Source organism: Podarcis raffonei, chromosome 8 (assembly GCF_027172205.1).
Source record: "Podarcis raffonei isolate rPodRaf1 chromosome 8, rPodRaf1.pri, whole genome shotgun sequence".
Lineage (NCBI taxonomy): Eukaryota > Metazoa > Chordata > Lepidosauria > Squamata > Lacertidae > Podarcis > Podarcis raffonei.
Genome location: NC_070609.1, coordinates 82,473,947 through 82,494,784, shown reverse-complemented (window position 1 = coordinate 82,494,784; position 20,838 = coordinate 82,473,947). Strand labels below are relative to the sequence as shown.

Here is a 20,838-nt window from a genome sequence, read left to right as displayed (position 1 = left end):
ACCAGAGAATATTGAGAAGCAAAGCAGCTAGTAAGCTTGATCTTTATTGATCTGTTGCAACAGGGTGCTCCCCTCACACGCAGGAGAGGAAGAGGACCCCCAAAAATGCTGTGCAAGGGCTTATAAAGACTTTTGAAATTGTCACCCTGTAGATCACGACCATCCCCAGAAACATCATAGATACATCACAGAAGGGGTGTAACCTAAGACCACCCCTCAGATACATCATACCTACATCACAGAAAAGGCAGTCTTAAAACAGAAATTTGAATGTTGTTTTTCTCCTGTCCTTGTTTATCTCCTGTCTGGCAGGTTACTTGACTGGATTTCCTGGGGAGCCTAGCCATTCTTTTGTAGTGATAAATACTTAGTTCCTGGGCCAGGTCAGCAGGCTCACACCCTATTCATATCTTAAATGTGCCCTTAAGACAGGTTTTGTGAGGAAAGAGACAATGGGGAGGTTTTCCACTTTGACCTTGCAGAGAAAACATTTGCTCAGTTTAGGAATCAAAATGGTTCCAAGTTGGTCTTCCTGTGCTGATCTATGTACGTGCTTGGTTGGTACACTTATGAACATTACCATATATCTAAGACCTCAAAATTCCTATCACAGAGACTTGGAGAATATGAGCTTCATAGCCAAATGGGGATTTGAACCCCGGTCTCCCACACCCCAGCATGGACTATCTCTGCTTTCTTACGGCACACAGTTTGGGCCTTGCCCCTGCTGTTGTCAGCCAGCTCTCTGAGGCGGCAACACAAACTCATTGTGGCGTGCCCTTTGATTAACCCAGCCTTGCTGCCTTCCTGGGTATTAAATTGCCTGTCAGGCCTCACCACGGCCTTCATAACTCTGCGCTTTAAGGCTCAAATGAGGGCACGGATGTCGTACTCCATGGGCTTTTAAGCGGCCTTCGTCCAGGTGACAAACTCGCGCATTATCCAACTGCCACTGGGCCGTGATTTTGAAAGGGGTGCCATAAGCCTGGCCGTATAACTCTTGACTGTAGTAAATAACTCCCTGACGGCAACAGCAATTTCCACACCATTGCTTTGGGAAGGGAGAGATGAGGATATCCCCAACTTAGCTGCGCAGAAATGGGGAAAGAAATTTGGTTTGCATTTGCAATGCAAACCTGCCTGGTCCACATTTCTGAGCAAAAACGCATCGACTCAACTGCGCCTTCAAAATTTGCACATCCGCAAATGTTTGCAAAGCGTTACCCAGCCAACAAATATGTGCAAAGAAGGAATATGGGGTACACAAAAAGTGTACGTTTGTGAAAATTACCTCCAAAAATGCATTACTTATGGGGGATAGCTTTCAAAATTGCATCTATTAGGGGAAATTGCGTGCAAAAAAAAATTGCACCTATCTGGAGGGAATGTGCAGGGAAGCAACCCTGTGAAATATACATATAATTTATTTTTTTCATAAAATTTATATACCTCTTGATTGTTAAAAAAACCCCAAGTGGCTTACAAAAGGAAGAAAACTATCAAATATTCAGTACAGTTAAAAGCCACTATTTCTAAGAAGATAATTAAAATGAATGATAATCAAAAACAGATCAAAACATATCCAAGTAGGCTAGTCTAAACCGAAATGTTTTTATCAGGCGCTGAAAAGAGTAGTCGCTGATCTCTAAACAGGGGTGTTATATGGTCTCGCTCTTGTCAGAAACTGTACCGCAGCATTCTGCATCCTCAGTTCAGCTGCAGGAGAAGCCCCACATAGAATGCATTGGTAGGGATGTCTTAGAGCAGCAGGTGGAAAGTGCCCCTAAATTGTTTAGTTCAGTTTCACAGCTTAGTGGAGATTCGAACCCAAGACCCCACAGCTGCACCCAGCACGATGAGGCCTTCCTTTTTTCACATTTTATTTTTAATTTTCAATAACTTAACAATTTAACATCCACGTGCCCGAAGATTAAGGCATTCTGGGAAATGATCTATAATGAACTTAAAAAGGTATTTAAATATACCTTCCCTAAGAAACCAGAGGCCTTTCTCTTGGGCATTGTCGGCCAAGGGGTGTTAAAGACGGATATAACTTTCTTTATGTATGCTACAACAGCAGCTAGAATACTCATCGCAAAGTACTGGAAGACACAGGATCTACCCACACTGGAAGAATGGCAGATGAAGGTGATGGACTATATGGGCTTGGCAGAAATGACGAGCAGAATCCGAAACCAGGGAAGAGAAGCAGCGGAAGAAGAATGGAAAAAGTTTAAGGACTATCTAAAGAAATATTACAAAATTAATGAAAGTTAGAATGATGTTGGACTGGAAAGTAAATGGTTACTATTAGTAATGGTTAAGACAAGGAGAATAAGGAAGATTAACTTAAAATTAAAGTAAAATAAGGGAAGATTTGCTGAATAATTGATTAGAATCTGGAATACAGAAAAGGGAGGCATGAGGAAGTCGGGGAAGAAAGGTATATGAAATTAAGATATGAAATGATACTTGTTTTTTGTTTTGTTTTTGTTTTTGTTTGTTTATGTATTTGCTGTTTTTATGTTATGTTTGTGTGATTATAAAAACTTTAATAAAAAATAATTAAAAAAAAACAATTTAACATCCAAATTACTTACTTATTCATCACTTCTAGACAAGGGGTCAACAACCTAAGGCCCATGGGCCAAAAGTGGCCCGCAGAGGTCATTTGACTGGCCCACAAGCCGCACCCTAACCAAGCTGCCCACTTGCCCGCTGTGCTAAACTGGCGCAGCGCAGGGACTTGCTTCTGCAGCGCCGAAAATCACATTTGCACAGACGCAAAAAATCCAGGCGTGCGTGCTCACGTGCACACACAATCCAGCCAATTGAAGGCTCTCCATAGGACCGATCCGGCCCAGGCAAGATAAACCATGCTGACCCCTATTCTAGACTTCACCCCCCCCCCCCCGGTTTCCAATTTCTCCCCTTTATTACCTCACACATCTTTAGTTTTCCATTCAGTTACAAGTCCATTGATAACCCTAATCCACATTACTTCATAGATGCTATGCCAATCCTGCTAATATTTTTAAGTCTTTACAGTGGACCTTAACAAAATAAAAAAATTCCTTCCGGTAGCACCTTAGAGACCAACTAAGCTTGCTATTGGTATGAGCTTTCATGTGCATGCACACTATCTGCCAACCTAGCAGTTCAAAAGCAAGTCAAAGTGCAAGTGGATAAATAGGTACCGCTCCGGTGGGAAGGTAAACGGCGTTTCCATGTGCTGCTCTGGTTCACCAGAAGCGGCTTAGTTATGCCTGCCACATGACCCGGAAGCTGTACGCCAGCTCCCTCGGCCAATAAAACGAGATGAGCGCCACAACCCCAAAGTTGGTCACGACTGGACCTAATGGTCAGGGGTCCCTTTACATTTTTAAGGTGCTACTGGAAGGAATTTTATTATTTTGTTTCGACTATGGCAGACCAACACGGCTACCTACCTGTAAGTGGACCTTAAGATATTCTATAAATTCAATCCAGTCTTGTTTAAACCTTTTTTTCATCTTCGTCCCGGATTTTCATGGTCGTCTTTTCAGCATAGTCTATCATCTTAGTTATCCATTCCTCCTTTGTTAGTACTTCCTCTCTTTTGCTGTGGCCTTCCAGAGGGACTACAACTTCCATCGTCCTGCACCACTGGCCATTCTGGGGGTTGGACTAGATGACCCCCCCCGGGGCCCTTCCAACTCTGCAGTTCTATGATTCTAACTGTACTCCTTCTCAAAGGCATTGCACAAAATTATTCTCCCCTGTTGCTTCCACCAGGAATACCCACTTGCGGCGCTGGCTGCCACCGCCTGCCACTGCGGCTTCCCTACGACCCTCTTCACGTTGCACGAGAGGGAAGACGAGCAACTCTGCTCCCAAAAATGCAGCGGCGAGGAATTCGAGAGCTGCGGCACCTCCAAGTATTTCATCGTTTATCAGACTCAAGTTCAAGGTAGAGGGCTGCTTTGTATGGAAGTGATTTGCAGGAAGAAGGTCCCTTTCTCAACCCATCTGGCATCTGCGTAGGACTGGGGAAGATCCTCACCCCACCGCCGTCTGAATCCTTAGAGAGTCAATTGTTTGTTTTTTTAAAAAACAAAAAACCTCACCCTTTTATTTCTTTTAATTACCAAAGATATAAATTTCACTTTGGAATGAAACAGTAATTAGTTCCGGCTTCCATCAGATGGATAGCTCCGTTGGTTAGATGCAGGAAACCGCTGTTTGACTTTTGCAAGAAGCGGTTGCCCGCTTCCTTTCTTCATTTCCCTCTCATTCCCTTCTTCTTCTTCTTCTGTATTAACTCAGTTCCCTCTCTGGATTTGTTCATGCATTGCATTTCTATGTGTTCCATTCAGACCAATCTCCTTTTAAAAGGCTCTGTTGAAATGGATGTAAGTCGTTCACAATGGCTTTGAGTGCTGCGGATTTCAGGGGGAACAAAATTCCAATAACTTAGGCAGCAAATCCTATGCATACTGTTACTTGCACCCCTGTATGTATGTATGTATGTATGTATGTACACCCCGCCCATCTGGCTGGGATTCCCCAGCCACTCTGGGCGGCTCCCAACAGAATATTAAAAACATGATAAGACATCAAACATTAAAAACATCCCTAAACAGGGCTGCCTTCAGATGTCATTGAAAAGTCAGATAGTTGCTTATTTCCTTTACATCTGGTGGGAGGGCGTTCCACAGGGCGGGCGCCACTACTGAGAAGGCCCTTTGCCTGGTTCCCTGTAACCTCACTTCTCGCAATGAGGGAACTGCCAGAAGGCCCTCGGAGCTGGACCTCAGTGTCTGGGCTGAACGGTAGGGGTGGAGACGCTCCTTCAGGTATACTGGGCTGAGGCCTTTTTGGGCTTTAAAGGTCAGTACCAACACTTTGAATTATGCTCGAACTGTACTAGGAGCCAATGTAAATCTTTCAGGACCGATGTTATATGATCTCGGCGGCCACTCCCAGTCACCAGTCTAGCTGCCGCATTCTGGATTAATTGTAGTTTCCTGGTCATTTTCAAAGGTAGCTCCACATAGAGAACATCGCAGTAGTCTCTCCATTGGCCTTCATTCCAAGTAAACCAACCCGCTGGTAGGTGCAGGAACCCCTGGCGTCTCTTGCCACTCAGAGATTGGGGTGCATGCAACAATACGTTTTTAATTTTATTGTGAAATCACTTTATAGGAAGTGGTTTCTGGATGAAAGAATAATAAAGAAACTAGCAGAGAAAGGCGGGGCCTTTTCGGTGTTGTCCCCTCACTTTTAGGATTCCCTCTCCAGGGAGATGTCCAAGGCCTCCTCTTGATTTACTTGGTGTTTTGTGCACTTATTCACTCCCAGTGACCGCAGGATCCCTCCATTCCTAGCTAACGCCTTCGTTTTGATCTGCTCACAGATAACCGCTGTATGGACCGGAGATTTTTAACAGCTCGGGCCAAGCAGTTTGTTGCCCTTGCCAGCTTTCCTGGGGCGGGCAATACCTGGGCAAGGCACCTCATTGAACTGGCAACAGGTTTCTACACTGGCAGCTACTACTTCGACGGCTCTCTTTATAACAAAGGTGAGAGGGGAGTGATTGTTTTCTTTTGGAATGTATCGGTGTTTTTAATATAAAAAGAATCAGAAAGCGGGTGGGGGCTGAAACCCTTTCCTGTAGTGAATCCACATCTGCACCATCCATTCAAAACATTATGGTAATACTTTAAACAGTCATGGCTTCCCCAAAGAATGCTGGGAGTTGTAGTTTGTGGTAGTGAGAGCTGTTAGGTGGCCCCTGTTTTCCTCCCAGAGCTGCAATTCCCAGAGTAGCTTAACTATCAGTCCCTCTTCCCAGATGACTCTGGGAATTGTAGTTCTCGTAAGGGAAATAAGGGTTTCCTAAGAAATCTTTTGAATGATGGTGCTGGAGGAGACTTTTGAGAGTCCCATGGACTGCAAGAAGATCAAACCGATCCATTCTGAAGGAAATCAGCCCTGAGTGCTCACTGGAAGGACAGATCCTGAAGCTGAGGCTCCAATACTTTGGCCACCTCATGAGAAGAGAAGACTCCCTGGAAAAGACCCTGATGTTGGGAAAGATGGAGGGCACAAGGAGAAGGGGACGACAGAGGACGATGTCAGGGAACTGCCATCGGCTCAGGGGTGAGGGGGCAAAGCCGGATGGATTACAGAGAGCCCCCAAAGATCGTGGGAAGCAGCTCCTCCTCAGTGGAGGAGAGTAACCACGCCTCCAGCGGAGAGGAGCTTCAGGGCTCGGAGGAGGCGAGGCGGTGCCAGGACACCTTGCCTGGGCAAAGCGGGGAGGAGAGAGGTCCTCCGTTACCCACGCCCTCCTTGCACAGTAAGCTTCCGCGCTGAGAGGGGAGGTGCAGACTGGGCGTCAAGAAACTACTCTGCTGGGGAAGGTTTAAGGACCGCCCACTCACAGATTCTGCCAGTGAATGAGCCGGGCAAGGGAGAGTGGCGTTCTGGACAATAAGTATATTTTGGCATCAAAAGCAAGGCTACGCAGGCGAGCAGGGAGGCATTTGCCTGCTTGCTCTCGAGCAACCCCTTGGAACCCTAACAGACGAGATGGTAGCTTCTCGAACCTACCAGCATGAGTTTGACCAAACTGCGGGAGGCAGTGGAAGACAGGAGTGCCTGGTGTGCTTTGGTCTATGGGGTCACGAAGAGTCGGACATGACAACAACAACAAAGAAATCTCAGCACCCTTAACAGACCACAGCTCCCAGGATTCTTTGGGCGAAGCCATGACTATCTATGGTCTCTTGAACACTCTTGAACAGCTCTTACTGTCAACAAGTTCTTCCTGCTGTTTAGGTGGAATCTCCTTCCTTGTAACTTGAAGCCACTGGTTTGGGTCCTACCCTCCAGAGCAGGAGAAAACAAGTTTGCTCCTTCTCCCAGGGCTGAGAGCCACTGTGAAACAGGCTGACTTCAGACCCTTTTATGTGAATTGCGATCGGTTGCCTGGAAACTAACTGCGATACTCCCTTGGAAGTTCTGCATCGTCAGAGCTTTAAAATATCCACGGTATACAAAGGCAGATCAGTTAACAAGAGGAGTCTTCCTGGGGAACCCGGGGGGGGGGGGGGAATCCTCAAGGCCAATTCAGAATACCAAAGAAAAGCCCCATTACATCAATCAATCTCCGATAATCTCCCAGAGAGACGAGGAATGTGCAGAGACTCGGCTTATTGACACAGTCAGGGCCAGCTACATGCAGCTTGTCTGTGACCATAAAACCAGCTAGGAAGAGCAGGGGGCAGGATTAACGGCCTTAAACAGAGACGCGCAAATTGAGAAGTAAGAATATCTCCGGAAGCGTGTCTATTAGGTTTAATAGGAATGGAAATCAAAATGGGAGACCAAAATCTGTTCATGTACGCTACGGCCGCCGCAAGAACCCTCCTGGCCCAAAGATGGAAAACACAAGACATACCAACCATCCAGGAGTGGCAGGTGAAGTTGACAGAATACGCAGAACTTGCCAAATTGTCAGGGAGGATCCGGGACCAGGAAGACCAAAGATACCAAAATAATTGGAGTAAATTTATTGAATATTTAAAGGAGAATTGTAAAGAGGTCAAGACATTAGCAGGATTGACATAATACCTTCGATGTATAATAGTACTATTGTGAGAATGATGTGCGTGATAGAAAGGGGTTAAATATACCAATTGCAGGGAGGGAGGGGAGTCGCGACTTGGCAGAGTCAAAGGGAATGTATGGCATTAATATGGTTTGTTGGAAAAGAATATGTAAGGAAAACAATAAAAATTTACTTGGGGGAAAAAAAAGAGAGAAGTAAGAATATCTCCAGATCCTGGTGTGAAAGAGACCAGATGTTTTGGGGAGTGGGGAGCAGTCAGTTTAACCTCTCACCCCCCTGGTATGTTTCTGTCAGGACTGCATTTTAAATGTCTGGGTGGGGGGTGGGGAGAAGCAACATCAATTTCCCAGTCAGATTTATAATACTTCTAATGCACATAATGTTGGAGGGAGAGGTTTGAAAGAGAGATCCCTGCTCTCCAGTAGCAGAGTTAAGCACAATGGTGATCACTCGAAGCATTTTAAAACTTGGTTAGGTTTGCATCTACCCTCATCCACCTTAAAACAAACATTCCACATCAAAATACTTAAATCACAGGTGCTTAGCATCTGTGTTTCCAGGTGTGTTACTTGGTTTCCAGAAGATCCAGCATACAAGTCTCCATATATTGGCAGTAAAATGAAAATGGAAAGGAAAAAAAAGGTTCGAAATGACTTAAAAATAAAAGTGCTTGGTTTCTTTACAAAAAGGTTCATGCAGTCTTTGGGTCCAGGCTGTAAAATCTTCCTTTTATATACCATTTGACGGTTAAAAAGAACAAAGCCTCAAAGTGGTTTGCAAAAAAGGTAAAGCAATAAAATTATCAGGAAAATAATTAATAGCAGCTTTTTAAAACATACAAATAATAATCAAAACCAGTGATAACCCAAAACCCGATTAAAACACACACCAGCTTTTTACATATCTGGGTAGGCCTGTTTGAACAAAAATGTTTTAAGCAGATTCATAGTTCTCCCCCTCTCTATTTTATCTTCATAATAACCCTAAGAGGTAGACCAAACTCACTCAGTGAGCTTCAAAGCTGTATTGGGTGTTCCATGACATCATAGCAGCAGCACCAATGGCTGGAGAGCGTCATGGGAGAGAAGGGTCAGGTGACAGCTTTCGGCTTCAGTTGTGAGTGGAGAGAGAGAGAGATGAGTTGGGTTTTCTTAAGACTCCTCCAGCTCAGTCATAATCCTATGACAAAGCTGGTCATTTCACCCCAAGTCTTCCTACCGTTTGAGAAGACTCCCTGGCACAGCAGTACAGTAAATCTCCCTTACACACAGGTACTCTGCTTGTTTGGGCAAGAAAGAAATCTCTTACAAACGGGGCTTTCTCCAGAGCAAATACTGCAGCTCAAAGCTTTTTGGAATAATGCAGCACATTTCTCTGTCATGTGTGATTGTATGCTTTGGGTTGGATCATCATGTTTCTCCTTGCCCTCGCTGATTCAGAGGCCATCTATCTTTCCGTTCCTATGGGAAATTATTTACAGAGTTAATATTTCATGGGCAACAGGCTCATCCTTTACTTCTCCCCCTAAGGCGGTTTAAGGGACAGGGACAAGGCAGCCCACGTGAATGAAAGGTTGACAGAGGAAATTCCTCACTGTAACAGGGAAGGTTACCATTCTATTCTGTCTCAGGCAGACCACACCTAGAGCCCGGTTTCCAGTTCTGGTCACCCCAGTTTAAGGAGGACCAGCTGGAATGTTTACAGAGGAGGGCAACCAAGATGGTGAAGCATCTGGAAACCAAGCCATATGAGGAATGGTCGAGGGAGTGGGAGCTGTTTTGCTTGGAAAAGAGGAGACTGCGAGGAGATATGAAAGCCATCTTCAAATATCTGAAGGGCAGTCACATAGAAGACAGAGCAAGCTTGTTTCCTCCTGCCCCAGAGGGTGGGACATGAACCAATGGATTCAAATGATAAGAAAAGAGATTTCAACTAAACATCAGGAAGAACAGCTGTTTGACAGCGGAACAGACTCCCTCAAAAGATGGTGGACTCTCATTTCTTGGAGATTTTGAAGTTGGATGGCTATTTGCCAGGGATTTCTTAGTTGTGATTGCTGCATTACAGGAAATTGAACCTTGGGGTACCTTCCAACTCATAATAATAATAATAATAATAATAATAATAATAATAATAATAATAATAATACCCTGCCCATCTGGCTGGGTTTCCCTAGCCACTCTGGGCATCTTACAAATAAAATAAAATAAAATAAAATAAAAACGTAGACATTAAAAATTTCCTGATACATGGTTGCCTCCAGATGTCATCTAAAAGCGAGATAGTTGTTTATTTCCTTGACATCTGACGGGAGGGCGTTCCATAGGGCGTGTGCCACTACCGAGAAGGCCCTCTGCCCGGTTCTCTGCAACCTCACTTCTCGCAGGGAGGGAACCACCAAAAGGCCCTCGGAGCTGGACCTCAGTGTCCGGGATGGATGATGGGGTGGAGACGCTCCTTCAGGTATACTGGGCCAAGGCCATTTTGGGCTTTAAAGGTCAGCACCGACACTTTGAATTGAGCTTGGAAACGTACTGGGAGCCAATAATCCTATGTGTCTATGACATGTACCTGCAAAGTCAGAGGCTATGCTCTGTCATGATGGCTATGCTCCGCCTCCACAGTCAGAGACTGTCCAGTGGCTGAAAAGCACAGGAGAAGAGTGGGCTTTTGTGCTTGGGTCTTGCTTGCTGTTTTCCCCACAGGCATCTGGATGGCCAGTGTGGTGTATGTTACGAAAAAGGAGCAATGCAGAAGCGAGCTCCAGGTGGCTGGAATGGTAAACAGGAAACTGATGTTATTGGACTATACCGTGGGAACAAGGGACAGTGTACTGAGCACCGGATGTTAGCTCAGAGTGTCACATGACCCTGTACTGGAAGTACATGGGTGGAGTTATTCTCTCTCTGCAGTTGGGATAAGAGAGTACAGACATGTTTTCTCTGTACTGCTGGAAAGACAGGAATAAAAGTATGTAGATATATTTCTGTCTGTCTCTTTCCCCCCCTGGAGATGGGAGGGGGAGGAATGGTGTGTTCTTCTTTCACGTTGGGAAGAATCGCCGAGGGAGACCTCCCTTGATCCTGCCGGGAGTCGCTGGCAGGGGAGGTCAACAAGGATTCAAGCCGGGCACCTGGAGGGTGGCCAAATTCCTCAGAGCTTCGCTGGCTCTGCTGGCTTGAATTCGGTGGACTCGTAAACTGGTGAACCGGGTTCGCATCCCCGCTCCCTGCTCCTCCTCTGCACACATGCAGACTTCTCTGAAGTCTTTCAGCCTTACTCACCTCACGGAGTGTTTGTTGTGGGGGAGGAAGGGAAAGGAGAATGTTAGCCACTTTGAGACTCCTTAGGGTAGTGATAAAGTGGGATATCAAATCCAAACTCTTCTTCTTCTTCACTGTGAGAATTGGATGTTGACCTAGATGAGCCACTGGCCTGATCCAGCACAGCTCTTCTTATGTTCTTATTTGTTAACCATCAGTCTTGCATTACGTGCCCCATGCAGCTCACTGCCAGCTGGTATTATAAAACCCAAGAGTTACTTATTCCTGGTGGTAATAAAAGTCATTGTCATGCTACGCGATAGCAGTAATGATGATTCGTAATGAAGCACTGAAATTAATACCTGGCATATATGCAACCCAATCCTATGTATGCCCACTCAGAAGTAAGTCCTATTATGTTCCTTAATTTGGGCTGATTGCATAGTTTGCAGCCTATGTGACAACGACGATGACAAAGATTTACAGTTATTTATTTAGAATTAGAATGTACAGCTATTATATTTGTTTATGAGCACTACAGTAACATCACTTGACATGAGATTAAACCTATGGAACTCATTGCCACATGATAATTGTGGTGGCCAATCATTATGACTGTTTGCTTCTGCTGGCCAGATATCAGAGATGGTAGCTTGCGGTTGTTTGTTCTGAGCCAGTCTCCGCTTACCTCGCTGGGTCAAAGCATATCCGAGCAATGAGCAAAGTAGCTGCCATGAAACTCTTTTGTGCATGTTCTAATTGGAAGAAGCAAATTACATGTATGTAATTAATATCTTGTATCTCCTGCCATCTGATCTCTCCCCGTTGGCTAGAAATAGTAGCTAGCATGGGTTAGTGTCCCAATCTGTCCTCTCTCCCAACATCGCTGAGCTTTGTCAGTCGTTGACTGTGTTGACTGAGAGCCAAACAGATGGTTTTCAGATGAAATTGTGCTGACAGATGCCCACTGTCTGCCACAAAGGAAACTGGTTACTGGGCCAACTGATGGAGGGATTGCAAAGGGAGTTCTGCCCACCCCTCACTTGAGGGAATGCTCACCCAGGGCTTTGTTCACCTTAAATGTCACTTGTAGAGAAGCTGGACCCTCGCAAGGAATCAGATCAATGCAGGGAGGCAGGATGCAGAACATTGTGACTGTAGTGTCCAGAGGTGGAGCCTTCAGGACCCTGGAAAGCTCCAGAGAAGCAGAGGTGTCGCCCCAGCAAAGGGAAGGACCAAGCCTTATGAGGAATGACAGAGGGAGTTGGGGATGTTTAGCCTGGAACAGAGCAGCCTGAGAGGTGACATGATAGCTATCTTCGTAGCCATATCTGAAGGGCTGTCCCAAGGAAGATGGAGCAAGTTTGTTTTCGGCTGCTCCAGAGGGTGGGACCCAAACCAATGGGTTCAAATGACCAGAAATGAGATGACAACTAAAATGTTAGGAAGAACTTTGTAAGAGTTGTTCGACAATGGAATGAATTACTTCAGAGGAGGGTAGACTCTCTTTCACTGGAGCTTTCAAAGCAGAGGTTGGATGACCACCTGTTAGCGATTCTTTAGTTGTGATTCCTGCACCGCAGGGGGTTGGACTAGATGGTCCTTGGGATCCCTTCCGGTGGCGTATAGGGTCATGTTCAAGGTGCTGGTCTTGACCTTTAAAGCCCTTTGTGGCTTAGGGCCTCATATCTACGGGACCGCCTCTCCTGGTATGCCCCGCAGAGGACCTTAAGGTCCATGAATAACCATAGTTTAGAGGTCCTGGGCCCTAAGGAAGTCAGACTATCCTCCACCAGGGCCAGGGCCTTTTCAGTGATGGCTCCGACCTGGTGGAATGCTCTGTCCCATGAGACTAGGGCCCTTCAGGATTTAACCTCCTTCCGTCGGGCCTGTAAGACAGAGCTATTCCGCCTGGCCTTTAATTTGAATTCAGCCTGATCTTTTATTTCCCTTCTCTTCCCTCCCCCTCCCCTTTTATGAAGATTACCTGCTCTGAGACCCCACAGCTAATTCTCCCCTGGCCTCCTCGCTGGCCCAAGTAGGGCCAATTCATCCAGCTAGCCCTGGGATTATCTAATGCTTAAAAGGTAAAGGTACCCCTGCCCATACGGGCCAGTCTTGACAGACTCTAGGGTTGTGCGCTCATCTCACTCTAGAGGCCGGGAGCCAGCGCTGTCCGCAGACACTTCCAGGTCACGTGGCCAGCGTGACGACGCTGCTCCAGCGAACTGGCACCAGAGCAGCACACGGAAACGCCGTTTACCTTCCCGCTATAAAGCGGTACCTATTTATCTACTTGCGCTTAAGGGTGCTTTCGAACTGCTAGGTGGGCAGGACCTGGGACCGAACACGGGAGCTCACCCCGCCGCGGGGATTCGAACCGCCGACCATGCGATCGGCAAGTTCTAGGCGCTGAGGTTTTACCCACAGCGCCACCCGAGTCCCTATTATTATTATTATTATTCCAACTCCATAGTTCTATGATTCACCTAAGCCCCAAAGTACCAGATGATGGATCTCATGTCACCTCTTAGTCCCCTATTCTCCAGACTAAACTTCCCGAACAGACCATTCCTCTGTTTATCTGGAATGTGGCATGAGGCCATCATCTTCTGTTCAGCTACTGTGGCATTGGGTGCCCCCTCACACACCCACACACCCCAGTTTCTCTTCTTTCTTTAATGAACAAACTGCTATAAAGCCCCAAGATGAACCAGTCTGTGGAGAGAGACAAAGGCCATTTGACATTAATGGGCAGGATGGTTATGGATGTTGGCTGGTTGGCTTTTCAAATGTTTTTCCTCACTTGAAGAATTCTCGCCAGAGCTCCTCTCTCTTTCTGCCTCTCTCTCTCTCACACACATGCACACAAACCACCGTTTTCTGAGTTATGGGGCCCATTGAAATGTCTTAGCCAGGAAGACACAATTGAAACAAATCTCTTTGACCCTCACTGCATTCGGTCCTGTTGGGCGGTGGTAAGGGAGAAAAGGATTTGTGTTTGTAAGGAGCCACAAAGATGTCAAGGAGAACACAGGAAAATCAGCTGGTTGGAGATAGCAGAGACAACAGTGCTGAGAATTAGGGAATGTGTGGGTTTTACGGACATTTAGAGCAGGGGTCAGCAAACATTTTCAGCAGGGGACTGGTCCACTGTCCCTCAGACCTTGTGGGAGGCCAGATTGTATTTTTTTGAGGGTGGGGATGAACGAATTCCTATGCCCCACAAATAACCCAGAGATGCATTTCAAATAAAAGCACACATTCTACTCGTGTAAAAACACCAGGCAGGCCCCACAAATAACCCAGAGATGCATTTTAAATCAAAGGACACATTCTACTCATGTAAAAACATGCTGATTCCCGGACCATCCGTGGGCCGGATTGAGAAGGCGATTGGGCCGCATCCGGCCCACGGGCCTTAGTTTGCCTACCCATGCTTTAGACCCTGGGCTCAATAGGTTCACAACGATGCCCCTTTAAATAGCTTAGGGGGATTAAGGAAAAACTGCAGCAATTTGTTGCAGACTGACCTGCAAAGTCATGGGCCAAGCCAGGAGCGATTGGGCCAGATCTAGCCCCCAGGCCTTAGTTTGCCTACCCATGTTTTAGAGGGTAAGCTGTTTGTTGGTTCTTCTTTCATTCTTTTCTTCTCTTTAGCTTGACTCCATCTTCCCATATTTCTCCCTAGAGCTCATTCTTTGATCTTCCATTTCCCCCTCCACTCCCCACAACAGGGTTCAAAGGTGAACGGGACCACTGGCGAAGTGGGAGGACGATCTGCATCAAAACTCACGAGAGCGGGCAGAAGGAAATCGAGGCGTTTGATGCAGCCATCTTGCTGATCCGCAACCCCTACAAAGCACTGATGGCTGAATTCAACCGGAAATATGGAGGCCACATTGGGTTTGCTGCTCACGCCCACTGGAAAGGGAAAGGTAAATACGGGGATCCACCCCATCGGCTTCTATCTGCTTATTAAAAGATTATTTTTTAATCTACCTTTTAGGGCACAGTGTCCTCACAAGGCGGCGTGACAAAACTCTCAAAAGCACACAAGCGCATAGTCTGGCCATATTCACACCACATATGTAAAGCACTATGGCAGGCATAGGGATGTGGGTGGTGCTGTGGGTTAAACCACAGAGCCTAGACTTGCCGATCAGAAGGTCGGTGGTTTGAATCCCCGCGACGGGGTGAGCTCCCGTTGCTCGGTCCCTGCTCCTGCCCACCTAGCAGTTCAAAAGCACGTCAAAGTGCAAGTAGATAAATAGGTACCACTCGGGCGGGAAGGTAAACGGCATTTCCGTGCACTGCTCTGGTTTGCCAGAAGCGGCTTAGTCATACTGGCCACATGACCCAGAAGCTGTACACCGGCTCCCTCGGCCAATAAAGTGAGATGAGCGCCGCAACCCCAGAGTCGGCCACGACTGGACCTAACGGTCAGGGGTCCCTTTACCTTTACCTTTACACTGTCAAATAACTGCATCGTTGAATGCATTGCCAAAGTTTCAACTATCCATGTTATAGCCTTAGGCTTAGGGTTTTTGTTTTAGTGGAAGAATGTTGCAGAAATGTGGAGACCTGAAATTTAAGACTAAAAGAAAAATGGAGAGGGCTGCAATGAACGGATCCAACTGTCCCTGGTTAAGACACAAACTGAATGAATTCCTGCCCCATGACTTCACCCTTGCAAGGGAATTTAAATAGATTGCCCTGCAGAACTGCACAAGTTCAGCCAAAAGAAATAAAACCAGACTGGTTGCACTGGCAACTCCAGGCTTTAAAAATGCACCTAGTCAGCTTCTTGCTAGGTTTCTGCAGCTGTCAGTTGTACTACCATGTGGTCAGATGGGCAGATCTTTGATGCCCACCTTAGTGCCAGGCTACAGACTTACCGTGCTCCCTTCCTTCCGATTACACTTTTCCTCCTGGCTCCCCCAAGCTAAAGTCTATGTGATTTTTTACTTTATTAAAAAAAAAAAAAAGTTCTGTGTTTTTGTTCCATGGCATTAATTTTATGATATTCCTTGGATCGGTTCCAAAGCAAAGTTTTATGTGATATGATTATGCAAGGTGAATTGTCCCGCTTCTGTTTAATGGAACAGAGAGTCCATTTAATAATTCAGAGGTGGGGGATAAAACACAGTTCAAGAGGATTAATAAGGGATGTGGGGAGGGTGGACAAGGTTGTCTTTTCCTCAAGGAGGCGAAGACGAAAAGTTCAAGGGTCCAAACTTTTTCTGCACCACAAATGAGGCATCGGACCCGTTACAGTTGCAAACGGAATTCTGGCAGATTATATCTGGTTCATTATCCATTTTATCACCCGATTTTAATGTGAGGATCAATTAGCAGGAAACCTCAGGGGTAATTGAAAGATCTCCTCTCCTTCTTTTCTAAAGCAAGGGAGCATGTTTAACTGAGCCCAGGAGCTGGTGGCTAACGGAGCAGCTTGCTAATGAGATCGTATCAATCATCAACAAAAAGAGCCTAGCCAGGAAAGGTTTTTTTCTTAGGGAATGATGCATTTATGGCAACAGGGGTAAGGTAGACATGATGAGATGACCCTCCCAATCAGCCCCTTTCCCCCCAAACGAGCATTGGCTATATTGGACCCACGTCAGGAGCTGATTTGCCTGGAGCCAATAACTCATTCTTCTCTGGGTTGCTGCCCTGGTAGTGAAGTTGGAGCAACCCTTATAAACGGGTTCCCAGATACACAGAATCAAAGAATGGAAGAGTTGGGATGGATCCCAATGGTCTTTGAGTTCTGCAATGCAGGAATCACAACATGAATGATTCCAGCCAACCAGACTGGTTGTTATTCATTATTATTATTATTATTATTATTATTATTATTATTATTATTATTTATTATTTATACCCCGCCCATCTGGCTGGGCCTCCCCAGCCACTCTGGTTGGCTTCCATAAAAACCAAAAATACAGTAAAATATCACACGTTAAAAACTTCCCTGAACAGGGCTGCCTTAAGATGTCTTCTGAATGTCAGGTAGTTGTTTATCGCTTTGACATCTGCTGGAAGGGCGTTCCACAGGGCGGGCGCCACTACCGAGAAGGCCCTCTGCCTGGTTCCCTGTAGCTTTGCTTCTCGCAATGAGGGAACCGCGAGAAGGCCCTCGGCGCTGGACCTCAGTGTCCGGGCAGAATGATGGGGGTGGAGATGCTCCTTCAGGTATACTGGACCAAGGCCGTTTAGGGCTTTAAAGGTCAGCACCAACACTTTGAATTGTGCTCGGAAACGTACTGGGAGCCAATGTAGGTCCCCTAAACGGCTAAGCAGCTCAAGGTGGCTGTCATCTTCACTCTGCTTATCCACACTTGAGGAACCTCAGAGCTCCAATATAGTCCTACTTCAGAACATCTCTACAAGAATTCAGGCTTCCTTTTCATCGTTGGGCTCCTTTATCCAGCTTGCTACCCCAGATTATGTTCCACCGATCTCCTGTAGGTTTGCCCCAGACCCTGGGACACACACACACAAATCTGTATCTTGTTGCCTTCTTATTTGTTGAAGTATAAAGGTAAAGGTAAAGGGACCCCTGACCATTAGGTCTGGTCACGACCGACTCTGGAGTTGCGGCGCTCATCTCGCTTTATTGGCCGAGGGAGCCGGCGTACAGCTTCTGGGTCATGTGGTCAGCATGACTAAGCCTCTTCTGGCAAACCAGAACAGCGCACGGAAACACCGTTTACCTTCCTGACGGAGCGGTACCTATTTATCTACTTTCACTTTGACGTGCTTTCAAACTGCTAGGTTGGCAGGAGCAGGGACCGAGCAATGGGAGCTCACCCCGTTGCAGGGATTCGAACCGCCGACCTTCTGATCGGCAAGTCCTAGGCTCTGTGGTTTAGACCACAGTGCCACCTGCGTCCCTTTATCCTCTTATCTCTGTTTCCTCCAAACTCGTAGCACGGGTGTAGACATGGGGCAGGAATTCATTCAGGTTTGTGTTTTAACCAGGGACAAATGAATCTGTTTATTGCAGCTCTCTCCATTTTTCTAACCTTAAATTTCTGCTCTATGTGCAGCTGTTTTAAACTGTTTTCATGGATGATTTGATTGTTTTGTTCCTTTTGGTTTTTTCCCCTTGTAATATAATTTTTATGGGGGGGGGCAGGGATGGAAAAAAGCAATTAAAAAAAATCTTGTCTTGGGTCTCAGGAAGCAAAATATCTCTGGCTGGCCTCCCACTCATACCATTTTGAAGCTGAGCTATATCCAGGTCTGTTCAGAGACTAATAATAAATAATAATTTTTTATTTATACCCCACCCTTCCCGGTTCAGAAAACCGGGCTCACGGCGGCTAACAACAAATTTAAAACACTTAATTGATACAACTACCTCATTTCTACCATCATGGACAAAGGGCAAGCTGTTTCTAACATGTGTCTGTTGTGGGTCCCATTGCACTTGGCACCAAATGTGCTCAGAATCCCACCCTGTGCCCAGATGCCAATTAACAGGATGCCCCCCTCTCTTCTTTCAGAATGGCCAGAATTCGTCAAGAACTATGCCCCTTGGTGGGCGACGCACACCCTTGACTGGCTCAAATACGGCAAAAGTGTCCTGGTGGTGCACTTTGAGGACCTGAAACAAGACCTCTTCATTCAGCTCAAGAGGATGGTCAGCCTCTTGGGCATCGCAGTCCTTGAGGACCGTCTTCTGTGCGTGGAAGGCCAGAAGGATGGGAACTTCAAGCGATCTGGGCTCAGGAAGTTGGAATACGACCCCTATACCCTTGAGATGAGGAAACTGATCAACGGCTACATCAAAACAGTGGACACAGCCCTGAAACTCAGAAACCTCACAGGGGTACCAGAGGACTATTATCCAAGATGATGGTCGTGTTGGGTAGGGACATCTTTTGGCTGGGAGGAACGGGATCTGCCCAGGCAGGTGCGGCTTGGTTTCACCTGGCGAGTCACTATTTCCACCCAGTGGGTGGCCCTTTTTTGGACTTCTGCTGCTCGCTGTTAACGAATCCCCTTGCATGAGCAAAAAGCAGTCAACATCCACCATTGCCAGTAGAAGATGCCTTGGCAAGCCAGCCCACACAGATCTACGTTCACTAGGGACCAACATTAACATACGGATGGGGGAGGTTTGCAAAATGAAGCTAGATCTTTGCTACTGCTGTTTGGAAGAGTGTTGTCTCCCCTGCCCCACTTCATAATACGAATCACCTCAGCTCTGTTCCAGATGGTTGCAGTACCCAGATCTTTTGGGCGTCGCTGGGGCCTTATCCGAGCCAGGCAGTGTTCTGTTCCTGGTCAAAAACCTGTGGTCCGTTTGGCTGCCCTGACACTCCTCAAGATTCAGGTCTTTCATTCGGACCTGGCTGGCACTTGTACGCACATCCTGGGTTCCTCTGCTCTCTACAATTGAGCCTGGTTCACATATCTGCACACAAACACCTGGTCTACTCATACAGTACAGCACGGTTGCAGACCTGAGGTGGTTGAGTAGGTTGTACCACTTTAAATTTCAGCTGAAGGATGCCATTTTTTAATTCCCTTCGGGGGTGGGGGTGGGAATACAACACACAAGATCCTGATTTGTTGGTGGTTGGTAGTTCAGGGATACAAGGTCTCCATTCTCTTCATGTTGTCAACTTCATTTTCTGCTTGTAGGGGAGCGTCCCAAAAAGTGGTACCATCCACACTGAGCATTCTACCTCCTCATTACAGGAAGCTGCCTTACAGGAAGTCAGATTCTTTGTTTGGTTGAACCCGGGACCTTCTGTGCGCATGGCCGATGCTCTAACAGTGAGCTATGGCCCTTTCCCACATTCCCAGAGTTCCCTGGGAAGAGGGACGCATTGTTAAACCACTCTGGGAAGTGTAGATCTGTGTGGGGAATAGGGGGTCCCACTTAACTACCTGGGCCAGACCTGCAGTTCTGCATGTCAGAATGGGCCTTTTATCACATTCACTTGGGGGGCATCAAGGCTTAGTTCACAGGCCTCCATGTCCAGAGCTGTCCTTGATGATGTCTGGTGTGTGGCAGGTGTGTGGAACCTGTGGAGAGCCAGTGTGGTGTAGTGGTTAAGTCACGTAATCTGGGTAACCGGGTTCACGTCTCCGCTCCTCCACATGCAGCTGCTGGGTGACCTTGGGCCAGTCACACTTCTTTGAAGTCTCTCAGCCCCACTCACCTCACAGAGTGTTTGTTGTGGGGGAGGAAGGGAAAGGAGATTGTTAGCCGCTTTGAGACTCCTGAAGGGGAGTGAAAGGCGGGATATCAAATCCAAACTCCTCCTCCTGTGACCCCTCCAGATGTTGGTGGACGACAGCTCTCATCCTCCCTGGCCAATGGCCATGCTGGCTGGGGCTGAGGAGACTTGTAATCCTACAAAATCCTGAGGGTTACAACAGCCTCATCCCTAACACATGGAATTCATGTATTCTGGGATGGATTTGGAAGCCGGGACAGGAACCCAGTCAGATGGATGGGCTATAAATAATAAATTATTATTATTATATTATTTATTAATATATTCACTTTAGTAAGATCGGGGTCTAGTTTCGCAGCATTAACACAGCAACTTAGGGGAAAGCTGTGTAACGTTCTAGAATTATCCAGGATGCCTGTGGCAGACTGGATCTTCCCCTTTATTTATCCCTCTAAAAAAAATAACAACATGGAAGTCTGTAATGTAAAGATATAAAAATATTGTTTACTTACATAAAGTTGCAGACTCGATTCAAGCAGAAAATAACAGAGAAATAAGTAAATCAGGCAAAATATGCTTCTAGATTACAAAGTAAGTGGTTTAGATCGGTGTTCCCCAAACTTGGGTCTCCAGCTGTTTTTGGACTATAACTCCCATCATTCCTAGCTAGCAAGACCAGTGGTCAGGGATGATGGAAACTGTAGTTCAAAAACTGCTGGAGACCCAAGTTTGGGAAACACTGGTTCAGATCACCTTCTCC

At 46.4% G+C, this 20,838-nt stretch overlaps 1 protein-coding gene across 2 annotated transcripts in view; it reads left to right on the top strand.

The window, feature by feature from the left end:
* The window catches only part of WSCD2 (WSC domain containing 2), a 79,751-nt gene extending 60,624 nt beyond the window's left edge, over positions 1-19,127 (top strand). For both annotated transcript variants that reach the window (XM_053401225.1, XM_053401224.1), the window contains 4 exons: positions 3,775-3,949; positions 5,396-5,560; positions 14,616-14,816; positions 18,393-19,127. In XM_053401225.1, coding sequence (XP_053257200.1) covers positions 3,775-3,949; positions 5,396-5,560; positions 14,616-14,816; positions 18,393-18,745 — 894 coding nt within the window. In that variant the 3' untranslated portion in view covers positions 18,746-19,127. The remainder of the gene's footprint in view (positions 1-3,774; positions 3,950-5,395; positions 5,561-14,615; positions 14,817-18,392) is intronic.
* The last annotated feature ends 1,711 nt before the right edge of the window (positions 19,128-20,838 follow it).